Source organism: Poromitra crassiceps (assembly GCF_964638095.1).
Source record: "Poromitra crassiceps genome assembly, chromosome: 9".
Lineage (NCBI taxonomy): Eukaryota > Metazoa > Chordata > Actinopteri > Beryciformes > Melamphaidae > Poromitra > Poromitra crassiceps.
The window spans coordinates 26,237,982-26,253,794 of NC_139630.1; the positions used below are offsets into that span (position 1 = coordinate 26,237,982).

The window sequence follows — 15,813 nt, forward strand, 5'->3', positions numbered from 1 at the left end:
ATTCGACTGTAAGCACATCGGTCTTATATTCCAACATCCAGAGCCATGATGGGCTGCACGCGCTCTCCTCTCCTCTGAGCAAGACCAGTCCAGGAGTGCAGACCATGGACAGTGATGTGAACAGGAGTGCAGACCATGGACAGTGATGTGAACAGGAGTGCAGACCATGGACAGTGATGTGAACAGGAGTGCAGACCATGGACAGTGATGCGAACACAATTTGGGGGGTGAAATAGCAAAGATACAATATAATGCAGTGTAACGATCATCGTATCATTTGACTTTGCCCTGTGATTTTACACCGATGCATGAAACATCAAACTCAACTGTCAGCGGTGAACAAAATGACTCGAGGTCAAAGACGTCTGGTCTGTCAAAGCTGTTTTAATAGGTGTCACATGAAGGAAAAGGCTCCCACTATTCATCTCCTGTCTTCCTATGCGGGCGCTCGAAAAACACCCTCACCTCAAGCACAATATTATACCATCATCAAGTGCTGACTGTTTATCAGCTGCTTATCGAACACAGTGTCAATTGTCTTGTTCACAAGAGGGGGGGGGGGGGGGGGGGGGGGGGGGCACTCACAGATTGCCACGCCCTGCCCATGTAACATTGTATCAGTCTGGTTCGTTAGTGAGTGAATTCACACAGATGTCGATGGGTGGGAGGAGCGGTGCCAATGGGGGCGGGGCTACGCCAGCGTTAGTCTTTCCTGTGGTTTACCTGAGCTCTGGGTGATGGCTGAATTAAGAAGACCGCTGCGTCTGCGCCTATCTTGCCTATAACGTCGTAAAGGAGTCTGCAGCAGCGGGCTAGCTAGCGTTCAGCACTACCTGTTAGATAAAGAGGATTCATCTCTCCGATACCAAACATTTCATTAATAAAAATACACCTGAATTCTCTTTTATGTACAACAGAAAAGAAACATTTAACCTGCATAAATTCAAGATTAATCTTTAATATTATGTATATATTTTCTGTATTAGAAATATCGCTATTTTCTGAAATGAGGATCTTTAAACTAATGTAATAATCATGATCATTTCACCCATAAATCATTGAAGTACAATATTTACATATAATACAGAGCCCATTTAATCTGAAACAATATTAAAATAAATGTTCAATAGATACAAAGTTATTTTTTTTCTTTTTTTTTAATTCTATTTATATTTCATCAACCTTGTCAGGGAGTCCTTACACACTCCAAAATTGTAAAGCCATTCTCCTCTAACAAACTATTTAAGTGCAAACAATTTTCTTTTTTTTCTTATAAAAAAAAACTAATTTATGATTGCAGCATCCAGCGTTGAGACAAGCCGTTTCCCCTCAAGTGCTTCCAAAGGTGTCTTTGAAACAATTTCACTTAAGATCCACCATCATCATGAATTCAAAATGAATGGGGCGGGAAAAAAACACGACAACAAGAATGAAAGAAAAACAACACAATCTGTGCAAAAATACTCTGATATCTCCGATTAAGATTAAAAGCTTTTGTTGTTGTTGTTGTAGTTGTAAAGGAAGCAAACCGCTCCGGTCTCTCCCGTTGCTGTGAGCACGAGGGCGAGTCCGCGGCTGCACGAGGGACCGTCCAGGAGGCGAAACTGAAAGAGACGCCCGCATGTGCCGTGATGTCTCCTCGTCTCGCTCTCTCTCTAAAAAAAAAAAAAAAGTCATCCTATTCCCTTTATTCTCTGCAAATAGATGGGAATAAACAAGATATAGGAGGTGTAGTAAATATGTCAAAAGGGTTAGGTAGAGGCTGTTACTGCTTACACCTCATCTAGTCGTCCAAGATCTACAGGCACAAAGGATAGGGGTAACTAGAGGTTATTTTCAGACTAGATCAGACCTGATATGGCCCTAGATGGGACACAGTAACGAAACGAGCCAGGCAACCCCTCTCCGAAACCTCCTGGACAATTTCAAGCTTGCCCCTCTGACTTCCGCAGTGTTTTTTTTGCCCCCCCCCCCTCGACGACGGGGGTCTAAGTTCCTACCCTGGCTTGGCCATCGTCAGTTATCTCGAGACGAGTGGTAACACAAAGAAAAAAGAGAGTGTCTGGTTGTTGTAGTGATGAGAATGAAGATGCGGTTTTGCGAGTGACGGTGGGTGGGTGTGAGGAGCAGCGCTGCGGGGCCTTGGCCTTGGCTATCCCCCCCCCCGTCTCGGTCGCGCGGAGCAGCTGTCCTTAGCGGCACCAGCGCCGGGGGCGGGCTATACTACTGTTCCGCTGGGAGAGTTGGCCGTTGGGTTGTTTTGAGATGATTGCAATCCCTGTGGAAAGACAAGACAGGCAGAAAAACGCATTGATAACAAACAAGACAGTGATGGATGTCAGGTTTTTTACACATCGTGAAGATCATCATCGTCTGAGCAAAATGTGGCATTAAACCATCAAAATAATGTGAGCGTGTTGTAATGAATCTTGTATGGAAACGGCGATAAAAACCTTTGGTGGCGTTGGCGCGCACACAGAGAGAATAAGCGTTTCTGAATGCAGTGAGGGGAGAGGCCTGTATTCGAAACCCGTCTGCTTAGTTTGAGAGGTCGTCACATGATGGTGTCCGTGCGAGGCCGGTCACTCACCACTTTCCCAGGCCTAGCCCATGTGCAAACGAAGCCCTCCTGGCAAGCTGTGACCAGACAGTCCTCCAGGAAGATCAACACAGTGAGTCTCTCGTGAGCGATCTTCTTGCACACCAGCGGCTCCAGCAGCGGCACGTCCTCCATGCGCGGGCACAGCGTGGTGCCCAGAGTCTTGGCGGCGTCGGCCTTGGCCGTCCGCGACGAGCTCAGCTGGTTGAGCTTGTCGCTGCTCTTGCTGCTGATGTGCCCCATGCTGTGGTTGCGCTTGTGGTCCTTCTCGTGGCGCTCCTTGCGCGAGTCGTGCAACGACAGCGTCGCAAACTTGCTGACGCCCGTGGCGATGAAGGCGCTGTCTATGATGCTGCTGCCCTTGGCGGCGGTGCTGTTGCTGCTGCCGCCGCCGCCGCTGGTGCCGGTGTGACTGTTGGGGGTGCTGCCCCCCGCTGGGTTGGAGGAGTGTGGCAAGCTGTTGGAACGAGGCAGGGTGTTGGGGAGGGAGTTCGCTGGGTTGCCAGTGGTGCTACCGCTGCTCACGCTGCTGTTGCCATTGGTGTCAGTGGGATTAGCGGTTGGGGCGGTGGTGGTGGTGGTGGTGGTGGTGGTGATCGCGGTAGCAGCCTGCCCCCCGGTGGCAGGAGGGCTCGTGGCACTCATAACGTTAGTGTGAGTCCTGGTGCGGGACAGCGGGAGGTGCGGGAAGAGAATGTCCTCCGTAAGGTCCCACAGACACAGCTGGGTATCCTGGCCTACCGAGCCAAAGCGGTAGGTGACGCTGACGGGCCTACCGTCCGTAGAGTTCCTCTTAGAGAGCCGAGAGTGAGCGCTGTTGGCCCGGTCTCGGCCCGCGCCAAAGTGAATCTGCTCGTGGAAGTCCTCGTCGCTGCCGCTGAACTCGGCGGGGGGGTCCCCGTCCTCCACGCTGGTCGTGCAGTGGTCAAACGCCACCACGCTCACCCACGACTTGTGGCCGTGTCCGCGCGCGATCACCCTGCAGTCCGAGAAGGACCACACCGTCACCAGGTCGTCCTCGCCGCCCGCCACGATGTAGCGTCCGTCGGGGCTCCAGCACACGCACAGCAGGCCGCCGAAGTAGCTCTTCATGGTGCCGTGGAGCTCGGCAGCGTCGAAGCCAAACACGCGCAGGAAGCCGTCCTGGCTGGCGCAGGCCAGGAACTTGCCGTCCGGGGAGAAGGCGAACTCGTGGAGTGCGCCCTCGCCCACCGTCCAGCGGAGTAACGGGTTGCGGGCCGACTTGCTCTTGCAGGTGTGCACGGCGTAGTTCTCGCCCTGCTTCAGGAGCTGGTAGTGAGGCGGCGTGGTGCCGCAGGTGTGCTCCACGTTGTACAGGTACAAGCTGCCGCTGGAGTGAGCGACCAAGAACAGGTTCTCGGAACCGGGAACCCATCGCACGCAGGTCACCCGCGACTTGTCTATCAGTCTCTGGAGGGGAGAGAGAGAAGAGATAGAGAGACTGGTCAGTGTGTGTGTGTGTGGGGGGGGGGGGGTTGCGTTTAAGACAGATGTCTGTCTTAAACGGATACACACACAAATGAGGGATATACACGCAAATGCTGCATCAGGTATCAATGGGTTAATAGAAATAGGTAATTAAAAATTATCAATAATTATCGGTATCGGCTGATATGAAATATTTTATATCAATACTTTTTTTTTTACTATATCGCCCAGCCCTATGTGCTGGTATGATTCAAAATCTAGTCCATTTTAGGAAAAGCAAAGTAGTGTGTTGTGCTATTGGTCAGAGTATTGGATAGTATTCCGTTACATCACCACACGGCCATCTTGGTAGGAAAATAAAAGGTGATTGTAATCAATTAACAGGTGATTACAATCAAGTGACACAAACAGCCAATGAGCTGTGTGTATTGTAGCACCATATTGGTAGGAAAATACTTGTGACATCATGATGGGAATACTATGAATAGCGTGAAAGTGTGCAGAACAAGGCTCCCTAGAACCTCACTGGAGGCTCACTAGAAAGAACCCACCTCTTCATTGAAGAGCTTGCTGGTTTCCTTCTTAATCGGGTCGATGAGCTGCACCTGGCCAGCGGAGAAGCCCACCAGCAGGGAGACGCTCTCCGCTGTGGCTGTGAGGGGGTTGAAGTCATGGCAGGTGGGCTGCGTTCCTTTGTAGATCCTCTTGTCTACGGGCTTACTAAGGTCAGCAGCCTAGAAGAAGACAAGAGAAAAGTCTTGTGAAAATCAAACAAGCTTGCTGCCGCAAAATGGCCAAAAAGGCACTGCTCCGCTTCCTGGTGCCCGATAGTGACGATGACTTCTGAAACACGGGAAGTCATCATTCCAAAGGGAGATGAAGAGCAGCCCCAGAAGGAAATGTAGGTTAACCTGCAGTGCCTATGTCTACCAACAGGTGGTTGAGGGCACACGGACTATGTAGTGAGATAGCACAATAATTAAACCTAATTTGTCAAGCTGTTATAAAAGAAAAGGTGGTTTGTTAAACCTTATCAAAAATCATACAATAAGATGTTAACCGGTTCGCCGTAGCATAACGCACGTTCAGACAGTGAGAGCCTACAGAATGAGTATCATTATGGTAACAACATTAAGTGTTCTGTAAATTTGCACCCAAAACGGACACTATTCATCTCTGGCAAATAGGCTGTTTCAGTTCTGTAACTAAAAAGAAAGACAGTGAATGTAAAAGATAAAATGCCTGTTTCAGCCACAAAATAAAAAGCCTGATCACACTGATGATTACACATTGGGTCTGGACTACTTGCTGTAAGGACAAGTTTTAAGTTTGTAGGTCAATTCACTGGTTGATTGTTGATTGATCAGAATCAGCGAGTGTGGCAAAACAGCACATATAACTAACTAGGCATCTCGTTATGACATCACAGTGAGACAGACAGACAGACAGACAGACAGACAGACAGACAGACAGACAGACAGACACAGCCTAGGCTCCCATTTATATACTGATGATGATGATAGAATGGTTCATCTGGGGACAGTTTTTCCCTCTTCATTCAGATTGAATGATACAGTCATGTGACCTAACAGCAATCCTACATAAGAGAATATGTTCCCCCAAAAAGCTGATAATCTCAATTACAAATGGTTACAAAAAAAGATAATGTAAATCCTTGAGAATGTAACAAATATTTGTTCGTTGTATGACAGAGAGTGCACAATTAAGCTATTAAGCTGGACATTACCACCCACTGTCTGGAGGTTGACGTTCTGATTCTAAGTACCATTGGGGCCTGTGAAACACAACAAATAAGGCCGTTCCCTCTTTAGGGAAATGTGTCAGACTCGGATCACAGGAGGATGACAGAGCATATGATCATGTGGCAATGAATCCTTGTCAAGACCATTTCCCAGATCCGCTCGCTGCCCTGGGCCTCCAGTCCTCCAGTCCTCTGAGCTTTTTCATGTGCTCCCTTCTGCTCTGCGACGTCACAATTACAGACCCACAAATAAAACATTTGAGTCGTCATCCATTGCGGCCAGGAATGTGGTTTGGCTATATCAACCACCAACCTAGTAGGACTCGATTTCCTTCCAAGAGAATACCACTATTCTAAATTCCAATCCTCTGCTTTTCCTGTTTTGGGCTGGTTGAGGGCAGCTCTACAAGGTCAATAACTTCATACATTTTGTGTTATTTACGAGAGAGAACACGGGGGTACCCTGCATAGGAAAAGAGTGGTGAACTCCGGCCAAAACCCTCATACCCAAGCTGTCATTAGAAAGATAAGTCTGCTAATATTGTTGGACTGCACAGTCAGGGGGGGGTAGGTAGCCTTTCCAGGAACAACATCACCAGCATGACTGTCACAACCGCCACTCTTGTTTGCTAATGTAGACAAACGTGGCTTGCTGCAATGACATCATCACTGTGTACAACCCAACCACCGGGTTCACATTGCATCACATCCAAAGGCTGACATAAGAGTGAGCTCAGCATAAAAACGTTACAACAACAAACACGCCTCATCTCCAGTGCGATAGTTATCTGGAGAGACAGTATGTAACACTGTTTTATTTCTGTGATTAAAACAAAAACAGACATTTCTGATGGTCGCTCGCTAGTGAAAACTTTACACTTATATCTACAGTGTGTTAAGAATGGAGATAATAAAAAACAAACAAGTTGATGACCTGAATGTGACAGCAGTTTCCATCTCGAAGTGACACATGCAGACATACATAATAATAAGCTACGGACGCGGGATGTCAACATGTCATTGTCATGTCACAACTCATGACAAGCCATTTCTCACGCGTCCAAGGTTAAAGCGTGTGCTTTCGAAGAGCAATCCATCATTCACACTCCGGGTTAACGTGTCATCACAGCTTAGCTAGACCCTGACTGAACACACTCAAACGGAGGGACTGTTGGAATCCGAAGAGCACGCATCTCAATCGAGGCAAAAACAAACTGTGGCGATGCTAGCTAGGGATGCTAATAACTAAGTTAGCTAGGTCAGCTACATGGCCTTGTCTGGCAATCTGCGCACTTCAGTGACATAACCAAAGAGGCTACAGTGACAGCGGCGACGCAACACGTCTCACGACGCCCGGCTTCTGGACATCACACAGGCTGTGTCGGTGTAGTTGATGCTGTTTACCTTTCTCACGCCTTTGTAGATATAAAAGTACAGCTCCCGGCCCACATTGAAACAGATTCTGTCGCCGTTGCCGGACTGGTCGTTCACGTTGACGAAGGAGACCTTGACGGGATTGGAGCCCTGCGAATTAAAAGGCACCCTGTTCGGGCGGCTGTATTCAGAGTGAGTGAGGAGTTTATAGACGCCTTCTCGTGTAGTGAATTGAGTTTTAATTTCGTTCATCTCCTTCCCTCCTCCCTCCGCCGCCATCTTGGAAATTGGCGTTCATCCTGTCCAAGCCCCGGATGTTACCGACAGCGCATGCGTTCCACCGTTGAAGCCGAGGCGAGAGAAGCCCCTCGGCCCCTCAGCCCAGCAGCCATGCGTTTAGCTCGATACTTCCATGGATGGATGGTACACACCTGACCTGATGTAAGTCAGTTATGAGGGCTTCACTCACTGCCTTAGCACAGAAACCGGCAACAGACACAGTATCTATACATCTGATAGATTCATCCAACCGGGTGAATATAATACAGAGAGAGAGAGAGAGAGAGGGGGGGAGGCTATAATAGTAGGCTATATAATGGATGGCTACACAGTGACATCAGTGATTTGTGATGCAAATTGTGAGATCAGTGAGATCATCAGCGATGTCATAAATCCCACAGTGTGCAGAGCGCGAAAGTGAGGGAAGTTAAATCATCAGTTGTCACGTTTTGTCACTTCCTGGGAAAAAGTTGGGCGACACACAATTGCTCAACGGTGTGATGTCACTCAGGCAGTTGTGATGTCATCAGTGATGTCACTCGAGCAACTGTGATGTAGTATGAGCCGATGGCACACAGTTAATTGCACGATGCTACACAGTTGCACAGGCGCATAGTTGTCAACTGTGATGTCACTTGAGCAGCTGTGATGATTGAAGGGCCGATGGCGCACAATTGCTGAAATGTGATGTCACTCGGGCACTTGTGATGTCATTAGTGATGTTACTCGAGCAATTAAATGTGCAGTTGAGCAATTGTGTGCTGCGCATGCCAATAGAGCAGGCGAGGCTGTGCAGCGGGCGACTTGTGGGCGAGGCCGCGTTGCGGCCGAGCTGTGTATGCGAGCCTGCGGAACGGGCGATTTCCATAACTGCATCCATGATGCATAATCTCCAGTGTCTCCGCCCTAGGAATTGAGCGTGCTACTATCATAAAATCTTTCAATAGTCTTTACAAAAAATAATAATCAAAAAAGGTTTTTTGCCCAATCATCAAATAATTTCATTATAGACGTAGCACAGGTGACCCCAAGCTGGAAAAATGGGTAGGCTAAGGTATTGGTCCCTTTTGCAGTGCCCCTTTTCTCCAGGGCATACTGCATTTTAAGTGCCACCCAGAATATGAATACATAATCAATGTTCATAAAGCAGATAGTCTTACACCAACCATCTTACCGGTATTTTCTAGATATGTTCTGAACACAGCCCCGATGAACTGTACTGCAGGCTATCTGCTTTTTGAAAAGGTCATCCCGCAATGATTGCGAAACTTCCACATTTCTAGAATTACAGGGAAGCTTCTAGTAACGTTTGCTGCTATCAAATGGAAACATGGATTACATAACTGATCTGTAGAAAGTGCTGTGCAGCACACTGCCATCCTCTGGTCAGCTGAATCGAAACACCCACACCGACACCAGACCAGAGAATTCTAGCCTTTCTGGTGCTTTCTTTTTTCTTTTTTTTCCAAACAATATATATATATATATATATATATATAATAGAGACAAAAATACGTACAAATACATTGAGATATACATTATCATCTTCACGGCATTAGAGTGGTGAAAATAGAGACCAGTCAGATAGTCATTCAATCAAGTGGGATGGGAGATCCTCCATGTAGTTGAGAAAAGGCTGCCAGATTTGATAGAAAAGATGTATCTTATTCCTTAATGAGTAGGTTATCTTTTCCAGAGGTACAGTATGCAGCCTACTGTGAGTGTGCATCTATTAAGAATTTCAGCAGCTTCCGTTTTTAGTCAGCATATCATCTTGCAATAAACAATTAGCGGCCTACACAAAGAGATTTAATAGAAAATGTATTACTTTGTAAATAAAAATGTGTGAGATAGAAAGCACCAGAAAGCCAATAGACAGCCAAAGTGAACGTCACTTCCTGCTTCAGCACTGTACCAGAGATTTTCTTCCGCAATTTATTTTCCCATAGACATTTCGTAAATTGCTTATAAAAATAGTTTTACTTGGTCAAACCAAACGGTTCAGCTATATTTAGAATCGGGAGAGACCATAGGACATTTCACTCAGACCAAAACTAAAAAAAACAACATTGAAAAAACATTTTCTTTAAACCCGCATTTTTTTTTAACATTTTGGTCTGAGTGAAATGTTTCTAAATATATCTGAACCATTTGGTTTGAACAAGTACAATTATTTTTATAAGCATTTTACGAAATGTCTATGGGAAAATAAACGGCGGATGAAAATCTCTGGTACAGTGTTGAAGCAGGAAGTGACGTTCCACTTTGGCTCTCTATTGGCTTTCTGGTGCTTTTCTATCTCACACATCTTTATTTACAAAGTAATACATTTTCTATGAAATCTCTTTGTGTAGGCCTGCTAATTGTTTATTGCAAGATGATATACTGACTAAAAACGGAACCTGGTGAAATTCTTAATAGATGCACACTCACAGTAGGCCTAATCAAAAGGCAAATGTGTCCAGTGAAAGCGGTGTGTGGCGCTGATGGTCTTGCTCAACTGCTTTCAAACGTGTGAAACTTCTGATGTTCTCCCCCCCAATCCTGCAGGCCAAAAAAAGACAAGGGCCTGCTATCTCCTGGAAGCCTCATGGTCTGCGTCTGTCTCGAGGGCTGCCATGACAGCAGGTGATACTACATGCAGCGCACAGCTGTGACGCTGACAGAGGGGGTATGGATGGGCCTATAGCGCAGGCCTGCTGCTGCAAGCTATCAGGAAAGCCCTCGGCCCTGAGTGACAGACACCCCTTGTGACTCTGCAGCCCTATAAGGGCACAGCAACTTTAGGGCTCTGGAGTCTCTTGCTGACACCCCCCCTACCCTCCCAGCCGTTCTTTACCCCCCCTTTACACCAACACTGTAGTGAAGAAATCTTCTGGAAGCTTCTGAATGGGAGCTTCTGGAAACCACCCCTTGAGTATAAAAAGACACATAGCATGCCGCCTGGTCAGCATAGAGTGAAGTGATAGTCACTTGAACCCACGCAGAGACTTATACTGCCCACAGGAGCAGCGGCGAAACTGATTTGGAGCGAGGCGAGCAGACAAGCTCACGGATTCGTTCAACGTCTGATTTTTCGAGAAATAACTGACGAGAGGGATTTTTTTGATCAAAGGTAAGACCGGGACACCCCACATGAAGAACATTGTGTTTGTTCGAAAGAAGAAGAATACTTTTGAATTGGAGGAACAACTTTCTGGGTGCTAATATGCTGGACAACTGGCATGACAAAAAGCTTATAGGCTAGTAATACAAAAAAAATAAAAAATAAAAGTACACAATTCAGATATCAGCTCTTATTAAATGAACTGTGTCTGAGGCGTGTCTCTGCCATCAATATCTGTGTGAAGGCATAGCATGCAAGTAGCACATGGCAAAGAGGGTGACCCTGGGTGTGAGAGCAATGGCGGATGAACAGGAAAACTGGCCGGCATGGAGATCAGTTCCAGCAGAATCACATCCAGATAGAGAAAATGAGCAAAGAAGATAATTAGGGGCAATATTAGATTGTTTGTTTACAAAGGAATCTGGTGGACTAATTTTCTTGATTTGAGGAAATGTTACTACGATAACGCAGAACCATTTTCTTCCTCAAAAAGTCAATGATGCTGATTATGAACATACTGGTATTGAACATACCCACTCTCATGAAAATAGATTACTACAGCTCTTTAGATATCTTAAACACAAACACCAGATTTACTATTTCCTTCTATCTTTGTCAGCATTGTGACTCCATATTCCTTTCAAAGAGTGATGTTATCTGACACACATAGCAGCTGTTGGCAGTAGGGTGGGAGGGGCATAAGAAGCTGTTGGCAGTAGGGTGGGAGGGGCATAAGAATCGCCACCCTTTTTTTTCCCAGATGGCAACTCTTTGATTGACATGTAACATGTGCAACAGGAGCCTCCCCAGCATTAGCAGTATCAGCTGTCCCCTCCCCAGCTTGCCTCATGTGGCTTTCTTTGCAAAAGAGGAGAAGGAGCTTTTGAATGAATGAATGAATGAATGAATGAATGAAAATGTATTTCAAATGTTAAAAAAAGGAAATATACATGTACACATATAATAAAATAAAATAAGAAATAAAAACAGACAAAAAAACAACAAAATAACTAATCAAATGGTCATGTCCGAAAAGGAGTAGGAGGAAGCAGATGCTTGTCTAGTCCTACCGCTATTCTCTAATATACTCTGTTCCAGAGTTCGTCATAACTAGGCTAAATTTACATAGATAATTATCAACATTATAACAGTTACTCAATCAAAACCGTATTCATTCATGAATGTAAGAAGAAGAAAAAAAAGTGTTTATAGAAAAGCCGACACTATTAAGATGACTTTTGATGAAGAGAGCAGAAATGAATTGTGAAGAACTACTGCACATTACATTAAAATTAAATTAAATGTAAGTTTTGCGAGAGAAAAGCAGCATTTTTCATCTCTCGACAGCTACCTGAAAAAAAGTACATTAATCCAGATTGAAATCGTTTTGCTGTTCAAACCTAATTGCCAATTTACTTCCATCTATTCAGATGCCAGGGAAGGCCGGACACACAATGGAGGAGGAAGTGGAGACCTTTGCCTTTCAGGCTGAGATTGCTCAGCTGATGTCTCTGATCATCAACACCTTCTACTCAAACAAAGAGATCTTCCTTAGGGAGCTCATCTCCAACTCCTCAGATGTAAGTAAAATACTTAGTTTCTTACCCCCCATATACTTTCCCAAATGTAAACAGCCATAGTGTGAAACACACAATACATCACTACAGGAGCTCACAACTTCTGTTCCATTCCTTGCTGGCAGGCTTTGGACAAAATCCGATATGAAAGCTTGACAGACCCCAGCAGACTCGAGTCTTGCAAGGAGCTGAAGATCGAAATCACGCCTAACCTGCTCCATCGCACCATAACCCTGATGGACACGGGTATCGGCATGACCAAGGCTGACCTGATCAACAACCTGGGAACCATCGCCAAGTCCGGCACCAAGGCTTTCATGGAGGCCCTGCAGGCCGGAGCTGACATCTCCATGATCGGTCAGTTTGGTGTGGGTTTCTACTCCGCCTACCTGGTGGCGGAGAGAGTCACAGTCATCACCAAGCACAACGATGACGAGCAGTATATATGGGAGTCTGCAGCTGGAGGGTCCTTCACAGTTAAAGTTGACACAGGTATTTTTTTCTTATTTCCTTCTCTTTCCCCCATTCAAACTATTTCACTTTCTTGATGAACAACATAGTTTGACACACCCTGGCACTGCTCTCACCCTCAATTTCATTTGACTCGTTTTAGGTGAGTCCATCGGCCGCGGCACTAGAGTGATCCTGCATCTCAAGGAGGACCAGTCTGAATATTGTGAGGAGAAGCGCATCAAGGAAGTCGTGAAGAAGCACTCACAGTTCATCGGCTACCCCATTACACTCTATGTAAGTTCTTGTTGTACAGGCCCAATATCTGTCGAAGTGCTACACATCGACTAGCTCAACCTAACGAAGCTTGAAGCCACATCTAAATGATGTTGACATGTAACTAACACAAAATAAAATGCTCTTTTCGTGATGTTCAAGGTGGAGAAGACTAGGGAGAAAGAGGTGAACCTGGAAGACGGAGAGAAGGTAGAAGAGGAAGTGAAGGACGCTGCTGCACCTGATAAGGACCAACCCAAGATTGAGGACGTGGGCTCTGATGAGGATGAGGACTCAAAGGACGGCAAGAACGTGAGGAAGAAGAAGGTCAAGGAAAAGTACATTGATGTTCAGGAGCTGAACAAGACCAAGCCCATCTGGACCCGTAACCCCGACGACATCACCAACGAGGAGTATGGCGAGTTCTACAAGAGCCTCACCAATGACTGGGAAGACCACCTGGCTGTCAAGGTGAGTCTTTTGATGGGAAACAAACTGCAAAGTGCAAACAAGTTACCTAAAGTCGTTTATGGGTTAATTATTTGTCGGCTAACGTGTTCATTGTAAGTTCACGAGTTCATAACTTGTCTCTTGTCTCTGCAGCACTTCTCGGTGGAGGGCCAGCTGGAGTTCCGCGCCTTGCTCTTTGTGCCCAGAAGGGCCTCATTTGACCTCTTTGAAAACAAGAAGAAGAGGAACAACATCAAGCTGTACGTGCGCAGGGTCTTCATCATGGACAACTGCGAGGAGCTGATGCCAGAGTACCTCAGTGAGTGGCCTGTCCCACACATTAAGAAATATTTTTGTATTTGCATTAGTTTCAAATCTCATCAGCTCTCAATTTTGATGTATGGCTGACCAATTTGTCTTTATCCTTCCGTAGACTTCATCAAGGGCGTGGTGGACTCTGAGGATCTGCCCCTGAACATCTCCAGAGAGATGCTGCAGCAGAGCAAGATCCTGAAGGTCATCCGCAAGAACCTGGTCAAGAAGTGCATGGACCTTTTCACTGAGCTGTCAGAGGACAAGGACAACTACAAGAAGTTGTACGAGCAGTTCTCCAAGAACATCAAGGTAAGTCGACCTATGTGAAATTATTTGTTGCTTTGTTGCATTATTTGAATTTATTTGGTTTAACCTTCAGGAATTATACAATATTTCATTTTTCATGTTTTAGCTGGGCATCCATGAAGACTCCGCGAACAGGAAGAGGCTGTCTGAGATGCTGCGTTACTACACTTCAAATTCAGCTGATGAGATGGTTTCCTTGAAGGACTATGTTTCACGCATGAGGGACAACCAGAAACACATCTACTATATCACTGGTTAGTAATTCAACTCCATTTCCAATCCTTTAACTTTGATTCTACTTTTTCTTTAAAAAAAAAAGAAAAAAATACATGTGATTTACGTTTTCGTTTGCTTTCATAGGTGAGACCAAGGACCAGGTGGCTAACTCTGCCTTTGTGGAGCGCCTTCGCAAGGCTGGTCTGGAGGTTATCTACATGATTGAGCCCATTGATGAGTACTGCGTCCAGCAGCTGAAGGAGTATGATGGCAAGAACCTGGTTTCAGTAACCAAGGAGGGTCTGGAGCTGCCTGAGGATGATGACGAGAAGAAGAGGCAGGAGGAGCTCAAAAATAAATTTGAGAACCTTTGCAAGATCATGAAGGACATCCTTGACAAGAAGATTGAAAAGGTAATATTTCTTCTCTTAAAATGTATATTTCTACACCAATGGACTAATATAATGGCCCATATTGTGTTTGATCAGGAGAGTAATCCAGAATTTAATCATCACCAGGTTGCAGTCTCCAACCGCTTGGTGTCTTCCCCCTGTTGCATCGTCACCAGCACCTACGGCTGGACGGCCAACATGGAGAGGATCATGAAGTCTCAAGCGCTCAGGGACAACTCCACCATGGGCTACATGACCGCCAAGAAGCACCTTGAGATTAACCCCCAGCATCCAATTGTGGAGACTTTGAGGGAGAAGGCCGAAGCTGACAAGAACGACAAGGCTGTGAAGGACCTGGTCATCCTTCTGTACGAGACCGCTCTGCTGTCCTCCGGATTCACACTGGAAGACCCTCAGACACATGCCAACCGCATCTACAGAATGATCAAGCTTGGCCTGGGTAAGCAGCTTCTCCTTGATTGTAAAGAGTTGAGGCAATACAGGAACTGGTCTGGTTGTCAAAAATGTCATGCTGATTCAATTTGCTGAATGAATGAATGCTGAAAGGACCTGGTGCTAATGGACGCTTCTTTTAATTCATAGGCGTTGACGATGACGACGTGCCAGTTGAGGACCTCACTCAGCCCAGTGAAGATGACATGCCTGTTTTGGAAGGAGACGATGACACATCAAGAATGGAGGAAGTTGACTAAGATATTTCCAGCGTACACAATTTCTTGCTTTAGCTTTATTTTTTAAGCTATAGTGCTGCTTCCAAATAGACTTTCCAATTTTACCCAACTGTATTTACCGGTGATTGTTAATTCATGATACTACTGTTAGTCCACCATTATACTGTGTACATCATACCAGCTATTTAAAACAACTGGAAACCAAAGTCAACAGGAATTTGACTTGTCTCGCTTTTTGTAATTGTTTGATGTTTTTTATTAAAATAATACAGATTTGTAATAAAAATGTATTTAGAAAATTCCCTCTTGCTGAGTCTGTATCATAGTGCTTTCGTGTTACAGAATTGATTTTCTCTCTTATTTATTTATTTATGTATTTATGTATTTATTTATTTATTTATTTATTTATTTATTTATTTATTTATTTATTTATTTATTTATTTATTTATTTATTTATTTATTTAGTTAGTTAGTTAGTTAGTTAGTTAGTTAGTTATAGTGGAATTTCCAGGTGGAAGTCCTCTGTATTGATTCATCATCTCTAAAACCCGCCTACTCAGCTAAGTTAAA

General features: G+C 45.3%; 2 protein-coding genes across 3 annotated transcripts; one reads left to right on the forward strand and one right to left on the reverse strand.

The window, feature by feature from the left end:
* Positions 1 to 396: 396 nt before the first annotated feature.
* wdr20b (WD repeat domain 20b) lies at positions 397 to 7,466 on the reverse strand. Of its 2 annotated transcripts, none has more exons than XR_014553016.1 (4): positions 7,215 to 7,463; positions 4,600 to 4,782; positions 2,454 to 4,030; positions 397 to 2,278 (listed from the first exon to the last, which is right to left on the reverse strand). XR_014553016.1 is itself a non-coding variant. In XM_083642754.1 (4 exons), exons 1-4 carry the CDS (start codon positions 7,461 to 7,463, stop codon positions 2,219 to 2,221), a joined length of 1,932 nt encoding a protein of 643 aa, XP_083498880.1. In that variant the 5' UTR covers positions 7,464 to 7,466; the 3' UTR covers positions 397 to 2,218. The 2 variants fall into 2 exon arrangements, 1 of the variants encoding a protein (XP_083498880.1); XM_083642754.1 differs by having other exon boundaries at positions 2,591 to 4,030; positions 7,215 to 7,466.
* Positions 7,467 to 10,441: 2,975 nt separating this feature from the next.
* On the forward strand, positions 10,442 to 15,466 carry hsp90aa1.1 (heat shock protein 90, alpha (cytosolic), class A member 1, tandem duplicate 1). The gene is made up of 11 exons (XM_083642490.1): positions 10,442 to 10,578; positions 12,000 to 12,149; positions 12,272 to 12,638; positions 12,760 to 12,893; positions 13,035 to 13,343; positions 13,476 to 13,641; positions 13,756 to 13,946; positions 14,050 to 14,197; positions 14,304 to 14,572; positions 14,678 to 15,011; positions 15,155 to 15,466. Exons 2-11 carry the CDS (start codon positions 12,000 to 12,002, stop codon positions 15,262 to 15,264), a joined length of 2,178 nt encoding a protein of 725 aa, XP_083498616.1. The 5' UTR covers positions 10,442 to 10,578; the 3' UTR covers positions 15,265 to 15,466.
* The last annotated feature ends 347 nt before the right edge of the window (positions 15,467 to 15,813 follow it).

Bases quoted from the DNA above. Each gene is read 5' to 3' on its own strand.
- wdr20b (XM_083642754.1), bottom strand. From the start codon at position 7,463: ATGGCGGCGGAGGGAGGAGGGAAGGAGATGAACGAAATTAAAACTCAA. The intron at 4,031-4,599 runs GTGGGTTCTTTC...TCTCCCCTCCAG, and splicing joins GCAAGCTCTTCAATGAAGAG to AGACTGATAGACAAGTCGCG. The intron at 2,279-2,590 runs GTGAGTGACCGG...GTCTTTCCACAG, and splicing joins GGGCTAGGCCTGGGAAAGTG to GGATTGCAATCATCTCAAAA.
- hsp90aa1.1 (XM_083642490.1), top strand. From the start codon at position 12,000: ATGCCAGGGAAGGCCGGACACACAATGGAGGAGGAAGTGGAGACCTTT. The intron at 12,639-12,759 runs GTATTTTTTTCT...GACTCGTTTTAG, and splicing joins CACAGTTAAAGTTGACACAG to GTGAGTCCATCGGCCGCGGC. The intron at 13,642-13,755 runs GTGAGTGGCCTG...ATCCTTCCGTAG, and splicing joins GCTGATGCCAGAGTACCTCA to ACTTCATCAAGGGCGTGGTG.